Source organism: Ochotona curzoniae, unplaced genomic scaffold (genome assembly GCF_017591425.1).
Source record: "Ochotona curzoniae isolate NIBS_2020 unplaced genomic scaffold, NIBS_Ocur_1.0 scaffold_4701, whole genome shotgun sequence".
Taxonomy (NCBI): Eukaryota; Metazoa; Chordata; class Mammalia; order Lagomorpha; family Ochotonidae; genus Ochotona; species Ochotona curzoniae.
Window position 1 is genome coordinate 20,368,585 of NW_024467122.1, and position 13,542 is coordinate 20,382,126.

The 13,542-nt window shown below is 46.9% G+C and overlaps 1 protein-coding gene across 6 annotated transcripts in view; it reads left to right on the forward strand.

Annotated features, from left to right (window-relative positions):
- Positions 1-13,542, forward strand: part of CDKL1 (cyclin dependent kinase like 1) — a 64,836-nt gene that overhangs the window by 43,896 nt on the left and 7,398 nt on the right. For all 6 annotated transcript variants that reach the window (XM_040968558.1, XM_040968560.1, XM_040968557.1 and 3 more), the window contains 5 exons: positions 2,471-2,543; positions 4,825-4,915; positions 5,407-5,607; positions 8,912-8,994; positions 12,846-12,902. In XM_040968558.1, the coding sequence (XP_040824492.1) occupies positions 2,471-2,543; positions 4,825-4,915; positions 5,407-5,607; positions 8,912-8,994; positions 12,846-12,902 (505 nt within the window). The remainder of the gene's footprint in view (positions 1-2,470; positions 2,544-4,824; positions 4,916-5,406; positions 5,608-8,911; positions 8,995-12,845; positions 12,903-13,542) is intronic.

The window sequence follows — 13,542 nt, forward strand, 5'->3', positions numbered from 1 at the left end:
AGTTAATCAGTATGGACTTCTGTTGTATGGTGTGTAGTGGAACCTCTGCCATATCGCCATCAGTAAGATTGTCATTTCCTTAAAAAGTCAATTCCAGGGGCTGCTGGAACCTATGCTATGTCACCATCAGTGAGATTGTCATTTCCTTAAAGAGACAATTATATGGCCCAGCGTGGTGACCTAGCATTTAGGGTCCTTGTTTGCATGTGCCCGAGATCCCATATGGGCGATGGTTCTAATCCCGGCAGCTCCACTTCCCATCCAGCTCCCTGCTTGTGGCCTGGGAAGGCAGTGGAGGACAGCCCAAAGCTTTGGGACCCTGCACCCGCGTGGGAGACCTGGAGGAGGTGCCTGGCTCCTGGCTTTGTATCAGCACAGCACTGGCCGTTGCGGTCACTAGGGGAGTGGATCATTGGACGGAAAATCTTCCTCTCTGTCTCTTCTCTCTGTATATCTGACTTTGCAATAATAATAATAAAAGACAATTACAGGGGCTGCTATTCGTAATGTCAGCATCCCATGGGCACTAGTTCATGTTCAGCTTCTCTGCTTCTGATCCAACTCCCTGCTAACGTGTCTAGGAAAGCAGCAGAAAATGACTCATGTACTTGGGCCCGTACCACCCATGTGGGAGACCTGGATGAAGCTCCTGCCTCCTAGCTTCAGCCTGTTCTTGCTCCAGCTGCAACAGGGCATTTTTGGAATGAGCTGACAGATGAAAAATCATGATGTCTCTCTCTCCCTCTTTTTACCAAAAAAGAAGGAAGGGATGGGGGAGGGAGGAAGGAAGAGAGGGAGAGAGGTTGAGAGAGAGGTAGATCCATTGTTTATTCTCAAGTAGACATAATAACTCGAGCTCTGCCAGGATAAAGCCAGGTTTTCCAAACCCATCCAGGCTTTCCATGTGGGTGGACCCTGATCTACGACCTCCCAGGCGTGTTGGAAGGAAGCTGGATGGGAAGCACAAGGTAGCAGGACTTAGCCCAGCACACTGATACTGGATGTGTGTGTCCCAAGCAGCAACTTAATGCACTGCATCATAGTGCCTGCCCCCAAAAAATACAACCAAAAAATTGTTTTAAATATTAGCAAGGAAATTTTGAGAAACTGTATGCCTACACCTAGAAGATGGGTCCTACTTCCAGATCATTTGCCTGAGCAACTTGGACAAATAAACAGTGTCCTTTGTACTGGCTGGTAAGTCGCCTTATATCTGTGGGAAGTTCCATGCAGAAGTGAGCTCAAGGGATCAGAGAGCATCTGTGTGGTGTCAGAGATGTGTGAGATAAGGGGTCCTAAAGACTTGATGAAACCCATGGAGGGTTTCTAACCAAGAAGAAACTTTATTTTTTTAAAAAGATATGTTTATTTTTATTGGAAAGGAGGATATACAGAGGAGAGACAGAGAGGAAGATCTTCTGTCCAATGGTTCACTCCCCAAGCGGCCACAACGGTTGGAGCTGAGCCAATCCAAAGCCAGGAGCCTCCTCTGGGTCTCCCATGTGGGTGCAGGGTCTCAAAGCTTTGGGGTCGTCCTCAACTGCTTTCCCAGGCCACAGGCAGGGAGCTCGGTGGGAAGCGGTGCCGCCAAGATTAGAACCGGCGCTCATATAGGATTCCGGCATGTTCAAGGCGAGGACCTTAACCTCTACGCTATCTTGTCAGGCCCCCAAGAAGAAACTTTAAATATCATATGAGATTGGGGCCAGCATTATGGCACAAGGGATTAAGTTGCTGCTTACAACTCCAGCAACTCATATGCATGCCAGTTTGAGTTCCAGCTGCTACATTTCCAATCCAGCTTCCTGCTAATGCACCTGGGAAAGTAGAAGAAGGTGACCCAAGTCCCCAGGGCCCCTGAACACAAATTGGGAGTCCTGGGTGGAGTCTGTGGCTCCTGGTTTTGACTCAGCCCAGCCTGACCATTATGGCTCTCTGTTGAGTGAACCAGTGGTAGGGAGATGTCTTTCTTTGTCTCTCTTTCTGTCTGACTTTGCCTTCCAAAAAAAATAAATTCATCTTTATTATTTTTTTTAAAGTGCTGTTGGGAGAAATATAGAATTAAGGGATAAGTTTATTTTGGTGCAAAAAATTTTTGAGAGACACTAGCAGTTTTCTCATAATAGGCATTTTTTGGGGGGGAGGATGGTTCAAGAACAATTTTTGAAAGGGAATTTTATGCACCAAATAAACTTAAGTTTTAGTTGCATTTTTCCATGAACTTTCTCAAGTGTCATCATAGATTCTTGTGCTTCTTGTTGACCTGTTGTCTCTAGAAAACCACAGCCTTGAGGGGCACGTGTCCCTTCGACTTGGTGCTCACAGAAGGATTGCTTGGTGCCCAAAGTGACTACGTGACGCCCAGGGCTCCTCGCTGCTGCAGCCTGGCTGGCTTTAGCCTCTCTCCCCTGGAGCCGAATTCCACTGCTGCACTGAGGAATGTGTTTGTGCCGCTTCTTGTTTTTATTAGGGTACCAGAACATCTTGTGAAGAGCATAACTTGGCAGACGCTGCAAGCTGTAAATTTTTGCCATAAACACAATGTAAGTCTCATGATCTCCCATGAAGACTCTACAGGCTGAGTTCGGAGCTGAGGTAGAGCCTTGTTCAAAGTTGATATCGTGCTTGTATGGGTATAATGTTTCACCCAAATCTTCTTGAAATTGGTTGGGGTAAGTAGAGGTTAAAAATCCCACCTCGCTGGTTATCCTTGCTCAGGTTGTACAGAACAGATTTGAGGCACCTGGTCATATGTTTATGCTGAAATGACTCAGGTGGCAGATAGATGCCCAGTCTCTTGGGCACTGTGTTCACTTGACGTCCTTCCCCAGTGGCTCTGAAACTGGGAGGAGCCCAGGTGACTGGTGCTTGTTCACTTGCATCATGCAGTGGGTGGGGGCCAAGCTAAATGCCCATGTGGTCCTCTGCTTTGGTGAGATAGGAGTGAGCCAAGTCTGGGCCAGAGCAGCCCCAAGTAGATACCTGGAGCTTCTGTATTCAGCTGGCACTGATAGCAGGCATGGGTGCAGATGCCAGGAAGCTAGCTGCTCTCTCCAGTCCAACACTGCCTGCTCTCTGCACAGAGAGCTCAGGTTCCAGTCTTGGACCCTCTCTCCCTGTCCCCCCCTGCCCTGCCACTGGCAACGAGTGTGATATGCTCCTGGTGGCCCATGGACCTCCAGGCTGGGAGAGCTGCACCCCCCTGGCTTGTAGGGTTCCTAATGGCTTTCCCTGAAGCTGCATCCTCAAAGGAGAAAGGAACAGTATCCAGTGCTTCTTTTGAGCCTCCACTCAACAGACAGCTAGAATCTTGTACAGCAAGGAGAGGAGCCTTTACATTGTTGGTTACTGTCAGTACAGGTCAGCTCGTTCCTGGGGGCTATTCCTAGCAGGACAGGTGGGACGCTCCAAAGCACTGAGGACAGACAGCACAGGCCACAGTTGCTTGCTGAGCCCCAGGAGCATGGTTGGTATACATGTGCAGACGAGGGAGGACGCAGAAGCCTGCAAAGAATTCCCAGAGCGGACGTGAAGCACATTCTTGCCCACAATGACTTCTGACCATATGTTGTCGTATTCGTGGGCATGTCCATTTATAGCAGCATGTGGAGCCGGTGACAAAACAGTGGGGGGGTCTTTGAACCACAAGTTGTTGGCAGCCAAGTGATGGTCCTAATGTCAAAAGATACTGCCTTTCCCCCTGAATTTTCTAGATTACTAAATACCCATGAGGAAACACTATCCCTGATCTCCCTGCCCCCAGAAGATCCTGTGGAGGGAAAGCTGTTTTCCTCCCACCCCACCCCACCATAAGGAAGCCGTATCCTTTCTTCTGAGTCTAGAAGATCAAGAATAACCCCAGAATTTCAAGCTACAGGCCAGATCTTTCAGATGGCAGAAGTGATGAACAGCTCCTCCAGGCAGGAAGGGGAGAAGAGGAGATTTTTAGGAACCCTGAGTGGTATTTGGACCCAAATGTTTTGATTTCTGTTGCAGCTGTTGCAGTGTGTTTGCTAATTGGGCTGTTGGTGATGTTCTTTGCCAAGGAAATTGTCATTCAGTAAGAAAACCAACTAAAGATTCTCAACGTTCTTCTCTCTGAAATCCCCTTAGTAAAGAATGCTGGCTGTGGGCTGGGCACCACAGGTGACTTGAGTCTAAATTTTGGCATGGGTGCCACATCCCTAGGGCCCAGTGCAGCAGGCAGCTCTGGATGAGCATGGAACAGAGCTGACATCTAGTGACTTGCCAGAGGGTGACGACTGCTGCCTGCTCTTGTTTATCTGGTCATGATGCTTGCCAGAGCTGGAGGGGAGATCCCTTGGCAAGCTCCAGGTTCCACCCTGGCCTTTCCCAGCTTATCTCAGCAGGCCCAGGACTTGTCCTGTTTACCAGGCAGACTGCATTCTGTTCTCCAACAGCCACACCATGAATTCTGCTGATGCACCAACTTGCAGCTCCTGTGACCAGTGCCTTCTCACTGTTTACTGTCACCGAGAGTTGTCAGATTAAGCAAAGGATCCCCATGCTGTAGGTTTTAAATTTAACTTGGCAGTCTGTGATTCTGTCAGTGAAGTTCAGCTTACCTTCCTTTTTTTATTTTACCCTTCTCAGTGCATTTCGATCTTGCAGGAATGTGCGGTGATTCAGAGTATGAATATTTTATTTAAGCTGCCATTTTGTTCTTGCCCAATAGGGCTATTATGACCATGAATGAGAGATTCAAATGATTTCTCCAATTTTGCTAAATGTTTGGGTTTTACTCATCCCACATATTCCATTTACTCCTTAATAATTTGTTTTTGCTTTGATTTTTGTAACTAGTGCATACACAGAGATGTGAAACCAGAAAATATCCTCATCACAAAGCATTCAGTTGTTAAACTCTGTGATTTCGGGTTTGCTCGATTACTGAGTGAGTATTGTTGCTTTCTTTAAGTGTAGAAGATGGGAAAGTTCTTGATTTGATCGAGGGTCTAAACACTAGAAATAGCTTGTTTCTTTCCATAGATAATCAGTTTGCATAAATTATCATTCTGTAACTTCAAAATTATAACTTGAAAACATGTAGACACACTTAGTGGTTTAAGTATGTACTATGTAAATTATGTAAATTCCATTCCCCCCCCCTTTTTTTTTTTTTACTAAAATGATACTTTCCAGAATTGCTAGTTTAGGAGGGGTTTTCATTCGAATCATTCAGGCAACTTGTTCTGTATCAGTTCTTTCCCTGGCCCCAACAGTCGGCCCTTCCCAGGGTCCTGATTTAGTAGCAGAATGGCCCCAGCATCAATTATTTCAAACACATACTGAGAACCACAAGCTCAATATCTTAGGTCTTCCTCCCACCTATGTGTCCAGAATTCCAACCATGCTTTTTTTGTTCCTTGTCCTTTCACTGGTCAGCTGTCCCTGGTGACTACTATACAGATTACGTGGCTACCAGATGGTACCGCTCACCGGAGCTGTTGGTGGGGGACACACAGTACGGGCCCCCAGTAGATGTTTGGGCAGTTGGCTGTGTCTTTGCTGAACTGATGTCAGGAGTGCCTCTGTGGCCAGGAAAATCAGACGTGGATCAGCTCTACCTCATCAGGAAAACCTTGGGTAGGTGGTGTTTTTTTTCTGCCTTTTGAGAATATTTTGGGATAAGTTAGTTGGTTGGTGCAGAACAGAGCCTTGTTCTTCATCTCATGTAACACATTTTTCAATTTTGAAAGGAAAGCATCAGTCTGATTTAAATGAGTTCAGTAAGAATGTGCATATTTGTTTTAATGAAATTATTTGGGGTCAGGGGTTATGGCACAGTGGTTAAGCCACTGCTTGGAACACCTACATTTCTTATGAGAGCATCAGTTCAAGTCCCTGCTCCTCCACTTTTGATCCAACTCCAGTTCCTGCTACCCTAATGTGTAATTCAGGTGGAGTGCCTTTTTCCAGAATTGCGCCTGGCCTTCCTGGTTCTTGGGGGTCATTTGGGGAATAAACCAGAAGATGGAAGATCTCTCTGTCACTCAGCATTTCAGATAAGAAAAGTATTTAAAAAATTTTTAATGAATTAGAGCAAATGTTTTACCTAACAGTTAAGATTCTAGATAGGAAACCTGCTTTACCACTTTAAAGTACTTGAGTTCCGTATAAGCTCCAGTTCAGACTTCTAGCTTCCTGCTGATGTGCATCCTTTTAGGAAAAGATGATGGCTAAAGCAGCTAGGTTCCTGTCACCCATGTGGGGGAGCTGGATGGCATTCGCAGGTCTTGCCTGCAGCCCAACTCGGCCTTGGCATTGCAGGCATTTGGGGGGTTGAGCTGGGAGTTGGGAACTTGTTCTCTTTCCATCTGTCTGTTTCAAATAAGCAATCTTTGACTACATAATAACTTTTCCAAAGACTGAAGATTCTGACTTGTACTTTAGATCTAGTGAAACTCTAAGTAAGGACCATGGGCAGGTGTTGCACACAGTGGTCAGGATGAAACTTGAGGTGCCTGCATCCCAGATCTGAGCTTCCTGCTAATACAGCCTCTGGAATGCCACGGGAAACAGCTCGGGTATTTAGGTTCCTGTCACCAACATGGGCAGTCTGCACTGGAGTTCTTGGCTCTGGCTTTAGCCCAGCCCAGTGTGTGTGTGTGTGTGTGTGTGTGTGTGTGTGTGTGTGTGTGTGTGTGTGTGTGTGTGTGTGTGTGGTGTGTGCGCTCTTCTGTCACTTTGCTTTTCAAATAAACAAAGGTTAATTTAAAAAAAATAACTTTAAGGGCTGATCATAGCAACCATGGTTCATTTTATTTCACAATTATTATGAGAGCTAATATACTTGCATGTCCCTAACTGTAGCCTTCAGGCTCAGTGGAGGAAGACTATCACTCTGCCTGACATTGGAAAGAGAGGCTGGTTCATCTTAAGTCTCTCGTCTTGTTTACCCACTCTGGTGCCCTTGGAATGAGGGGCAGGGCCGGGGAAGAAAAGAGAAGGAGGGCAAGGGACAGATGGCATGACCCACAGGCAATGATTGCCCTTTCAGAGCTGCAAGTTTTGACCCCACTCCTGTCTTTGCTGAAACCGTCCCTTTTCTCCTTGTATGCTCCTGTCATATCTGCACACACCAGGTCTTGCCTTGTCCTCTTATCTTCCTGGAGAGACAGAAAGGCGCCTGAGAGTGAGATCCTGTCTTTTCTTCCTGCTTGTCCCCTGCCAGTGTGTGCATGGTGCAGGCAGTAAATACTTGCTGGCAGCTGGGTCTTGCTGAGTGACGGATCAGACTCATTGCTACCCTTCCTGGAGCACTCCTTCTGTGGTTGCTTTAGAATACCCTCCCTGCCATCACCCTGTCTAGCTCTGCTGGAAGAAGAGTATTTTTGTTTTTGTTATTTATTTAATTGGAAGGCAGTTAGAGACAGAACAGAGACACAGGGAGGGTGAGAGATCTTCTATCAACAGATTTACTCCCCAAATGGCTTCAACAGCCAAGCCTGGGCCAGCCTAAGTTAATAAGCAGGCAGAAATTCCATGTAGGCCTGCAGGTGACCAAGTGCTTGGGTTCATCCTCTGATGCCCTCCAAAGTGCATTGGCTGGGAACTGGATTGGAATTAGAGTAGCTAGGAATAAAACTGACACTACAGGAAGGTTTTTAAGGTACAGAGAATTGTGTTTATAATGAAGCTTTTGAAATCTAGGATAACGTATTAGAGGGTATACATGGGCGGCAGTGTGTGTGCCAAAAGATTAATGGAAAAAGAATTAAAAATAAATCTTGTTGTAAACAAATTTGAAATCTGCATATATTTTTTCATACTACACATCTTCCATGGTATTCTTGAAGACCCACACGTGAGTAGGTTTTGAAATAGTTTTACACAAAAGTAAACCTGTCTTTCAAGTCATTTCCCACAAGCTTCTAAAGCTCCCTTCCACTTTGGTCATTTGTCCCAAATGGGATGAGGCAGCAGTTTGCGGAGCTGAGTAAGTTGTAAAGTTCTGAAACAAAACAGAGAAGAGTGGGAAGTTTAATACCCTAGGTAGTGACTGGAGCCCAGTCCCTCAGGGACAGTCCAGGCCCCTGGCAGGGGCGCTTGTGTTTTCCATGCTGCTCTGGGGAGGGGATCTTTGCTGTTCCCCAGGTGGCCCTTCTAGGTGTCTCACTGTCTGAATGGAGTTCTCCAAGTACCAGATTGCTGGTATCTTGCAGGAGGGTGATTTGAGTTTGCTCGGTAGAAATATGCTTGGGATGAATGAGCTTGGCACAGTGCCCTGGAAAATGGAAGGACTTGTTTTTAAAAACAAACAAACAAACAAAACATTAAACATTTATTTTATTTGGAAGGCAGAGTGATAGAGAGATCTTCCATCTGCCACTTCACTCCCCCAAATGTCTGCAATCGCTAGAGCTGGCCAAGGCCGAAGCCAGGTGCCTTGAACACCATTCAAGCCTCCCACTTGGGTTCTGGGGTCCTAGAACTCATTTGTGCTGTCTCCCCTTGCTTTCCCAAATACAGTAGTGGGAGAGTTGGATTGGAAGTGGAGCAGCAGAGACTTAAACTGGCACTCCAGTACAGGATGCTGACATTACAGGCAGAAGTTTAGCTGACTGTGCCACTAGCCCTGGGAAGGCTCCTTTTGTCACCTCACGTAAGAAGGGCAGGTCAGCAACAGATGTGGCACTTCTGATTGGTCACTAACTGGTACAACAGTTGGAAGGTGGTGCCAGCGTGAAAAACTGTTCCCCAACCCGAAAACCCACCTCACCGTGCTCCTTCCCTCCCCGCCTGCCTGAGTGTTCGCTTTCAGCTGGCACTCGTTTCATTGCTCAGCCAGTCCACTGTTATCTTCACACAGGATCAGCGAGTTCCACTTTGATTTGCACTTATGGACTTCAGTCTCACTTTTTTTCTTTTTTCTTTTTCTTACCCAAAGGGGATCTCATTCCTAGGCACCAGCAAGTCTTCAGCAAAAATCAGTACTTCAATGGGGTGAAAATTCCTGACCCTGAAGATACGGTGAGTGACTCCCTCTCAGAGAGCCGGCACCCCATGCTGGCAAGGTTATGAAAATTACTCCCTTGGGCCTGATGCAATAGCATAGTGGTTTAAAGTCCTTACCTTGCACACACCAGGATCCCATATGGGTGCTGGTTCTAATCCCAGCAGCTCCACTTCCCACCCAGCTCCCTTCTTGTGGCCTGGGAAAGCAGTTGAGGACAGCCCAAAGCCCTGGGACTCTGCACCCGCATAGGAGACCTGGAAGAGGCTCCTCCAGATCGGCTCCTGGCTCCAACCATTGCAGCAGCTTGGGGAGTGAAACATTGGGCAGAAGATCTTCCTCTCTGTCTCTCCTCCTCTCTGTATATCTGCCTTTACAATAAAAAATAAATAAATCTTAAAAAGAAAAAAGAAAACTACTCTCCTGCCCTAGCCATATGGCTAACCCTGCACTAGAAGATCTCAGTTCAAACTGAAGCAGATTGGCTAGCAAAGGGCTAGTTTCGAGACTCTTGGTGGCTAAGGGTGGCTAGCCTGCTGCACTTGCAAAGCTGTCTGCCCCAGCCATACCTGCTCTTTATCATTTTCTGCACTTGACCCAAGTAACTCAGAACCAGCAGTGTGTACTCACTGATTCACCCAAGAAAACTTCAGCACTTTTTTTCTCAGTGTTGTCCAGCTCCCTTGTTACATGTGTTCATAGCCCCAAGACCACAGGAAAGCAATTGTAATGGACTTACTAGGACAGCCTCATCTGGGGCCTGTCTGCTTGGGCCACTGTGGGGGAAAACATTCATTCCTAAACCTGAAAAAATTTTAAATGTTCACACTCTTAATCTACCCTGAGCAGTTATCCCAAAGAGACCATTAGACAAAGGCATAGAGGAGGATTAAATTATGATCATTTTTATAATAGAAAGATATAGCCAGTAAAAGTGACTAAATTTTTTTAAATTTTATTTATTTTCATTTGAAAGGTAATTATAGAGAGAAGGCAAGAATAGATAGATAAATATCTTCTATCTTTTGGTTCACTCCCCAGATGACTGCAGTGGCCAGAGTTGAGCTCTGATCCAAGGTCAGGAGCTTCTTCTGGGTCTCTCACGTGTACGGGGCCCAAGGTCTTGAGCCATTCTCTGCTGCTTTCTCAGCCCATAAGCAGGGAACTGGATCAGGGTGGAACATCTAAAACATGAACCAGCATGAATGCTGGCACCGTAGGTGAAAGCCCAGCCTACTGTATCCTGAAAGTGACTAGTCTTATATCTACTCATTTTCCTGAAAGTCCACAACATATTGCTAAATGAAAACAATGATTCTAAAACAGTCTGTATAATTTGATATAATAAATGTGTAACAAAAATAGATACTTGTATTTAGATATATAAATGTAAAACAGTATTGTAATCATGCAGGGCTTTTTATATTTGTGGGGAAAAAATACTGCAAGGATATCAAACTATTAACAGTGGATATTTCCTCATAGTAAGATAATGGGGTATCGCTTCTCAGCCTTTTGACTAAGATCAAGAATAGGATTATGGGGTGGTTGTTTTTCATCATGTTAAAAAAAAAAATCTAAATGATTCCTAATATGCCTGTATTATAACAACAACAACAAAACATTTCTGGGTTGGGTATTTGGTCTACTGGCTGTGCCGGGCTTCAAGTCCTTACCTGTGCTCCCAGCTCCAGCTTCCTGCAGTGTGCACCCTGGGAGGGAGCAGGTGGTGGCTCAGGTACTTGGGTTTCTAGATGGAACTCTGGATGGAGACCTAGTTGGAGCCCCTGGCTCCCAGCTCCAGCCTAGCCCAGTCCTGGCTACTGTGGGTGTTCAGGAAGGGACCCAGAGAGTAAAAATCGTCTGTCACTATTTCAACTAAAACAAAATGTTAAAAACTTTGGAGCAGAATGAAGGTCTGCGAAGTGCAGAGGCTGTCCTGAGGAAGGAACTTTGCAAGTGGAGCTAATCTGTGTCCTCTGCTCCGGGACTCACATCCTGTCTGTGCCTTCAGCCTCTTGCTGCAGCCCACAGTGACAGCTTCCATGTCTCTGCCTTGTCCCCTCCTGCAGTGCTAGCATAAGGGACAGAGGAATGACACCTGGCATGTAGGGGGCAATCCATCTGGTGCCCTCGTGACCTGGACATTCCCTGTTCTGTACTAAATATCCTTTAGTGGTTTCCGGTTCGATTGTCTGTGCGGTGCCTCCGAAACAATCCCGGTTTCATAAACGTAAAACACTTCCTATGTTGTCCTTGAGGTTGTCCTGCAGGAGATTTCCTGTTGACAGCAACACAGGAAGGAGCACTGCGGGGGCTATGCTGTTGCACATCTGTGCCTGGGCTCTCTATGTGCAGTCTGGCTGACTGTGACCCTGACCAGGAGGCCCCTGGCTTCTGGGCTGAGAGTCCAGCTCCACTGGCAGGAGTGTGCTGGGTGTGGGGTAGGGTAGCACAGGCACAGTTGCTTTGGTTAGCAGTGGCCGTTGAGCCTGGCAGGGCTTCCGGCAGGCTTGCCCACACGGAAAGGCAGGGGGTGGGGTCTGGGAGGAGGCCACTCTGCAGAATAAAGGCACATCAACCTGAGGATTCCTTTTCCTCCTGTGAAACAGAAGAAACTGTCAGAATTCACAGCCTTCTGGCCTGCCTGCTCTGGTCAGCCGTGGACTAGGGCTTGTGGATTGGCTGCGGGGGTGAGGATAGGGGAATGAGGGGTTGGGGAGAGTGTTGTGCATCCAGCCCCAAGCTGTCAGTGGATGGGCCTGCGCAGTCACTCTGCCTGCCATCTTCATGCTCAGTGGCCCAGCTCCCTCCTCCCGCATCCCGCATCCTTCAGCAGAGGGTGATGATGTCACTGGCCTGTCTGCCCCATGTTGCCCTGCCTCTCTGTGCCCAGCATTTGCCCTGTTTGACCACAGCACATGCCTGGAGCCCTGCAGCCCCCTGTGGCCCACAGGAGACATGAATGTGGGCTGTGGAGTACTTGCAGCAAGAGGCCGAGGAAGGGTGGACTGTGGCCTCCTGTGGGAGGAGACAGGAGTGGATTCCAGGAAACCAAGATGGTTCTGTTCATCTTGGGGCAGTGGAAGTGGGAGAATGGAAGGGTGTAGGGGGAGAATCTGCTTTGAAACTCCATATATGAAAATATCAGATGTGCTCATTAGGGTCTGCTCTTTCTTTTTTTTTTAAGATTTATTTTTATTATTTTTTTATTGGAAAGGCAGATATACAGAGAGGAGAGACAGAGAGGAAGATCTTCCGTCCAATGATTCACTCCCCAAGTGAGCGCAACGGCCGATGCTATTGCGGATCCGAAGCCAGGAGCCTCTTCCGGGTCTCCCACGCGGGTGCAGGGTCCCAAAGCCTTGGGCCGTCCTCGACTGCTTTCCCGGGCACAGACAGGGAGCTGGAAGGGAAGCGGGGTCGCTGAGATTAGAACCGGCACCCATATGGGATCCCAGGTGTGCAAGGCGAGGACCTTAACCACTTGCGCCACCACGCCAGGCCCGGCTCTACTCTTTCTTATGCCAGTATAAATGTCAGAATTTCTAGGACAAATAAGTCATTTAAATTGAGGTAGAAAATAACCTGAAACACCAATTTCTCAGCAAGTTTTTTTTTTCTTCCCTTAATATTTACTTAGGATTTGCTATCTATATTGACAAAGCTAGTTTTTAAGTGGGAAGTGGAGCTTGTGAAACTGGCATAGGGAGTTTATAGTGGGAGGGCTAGGCTTTGAGTGTGGGGTGCAGCCAGCTAGAGGGGGCACTAGGAAGATGTTTCTGCTCTAAAGAGCTTTAGCTGGAGGTAAATGGACTAATGGAGCCCATGTTATGAATTAAAAGCCCCTTTCCTTTTTTCGCAACAGGAACCCTTGGAAGTAAAACTCCCAAACATCTCTCATCCTGCCTTGGGACTCTTAAAGGTAAAACCCTGGCTCAGAGCTGACCAGGAGGTGCAGGGCAAGTGTTCTTGGTGGGGACCCTGAACTACTGGGGTCTCTGGGAGCTCTCTTCCTCTGGAGTAGCTTTCCAATTTTTTTAAGTGTGGTGTTTTTTTTAATTTTTTTAAAGATTTTTTTTAATTGAAAAGTCAGATATACAGAGAGGAAGAGTGACAGAGAAAAAGATCTGTCTGATGATTCACTCCCCAGTGGCCACAATGGCCAGAGCTACGCCAATCTAAAGCCAGGAGCCAGGAGCCTCTTTAGGTCTCCCACACAGGTGCAGGGTCCCAAGGCTTTGGGCCGTCCTTGACTGCTTTCCCAGACTGGATGGGAAGCAGGCAGCCAGGATTAGAACTGGCACCCATATGGAATCCTGGACTTCAGCTGCTAGGCTACTGTGCCCGGCCCAAGTTCTCCTACTTTAAGTATAGTTCATGTTGTGTTTGGAATCTAACTGACAGGATTGAAACTTCAAAGGAGTGGTACTCTCTTACAGAGGATCCTTTCCAATACCCCAGGTCCCAGTGCAGCTGAAGTAAGCCTCTATTTTACCTCTGATTTTCATATGCATTGTTAGAACTGCAGCTCATACATAAAGGAGATCTATTGTTCATTAAAA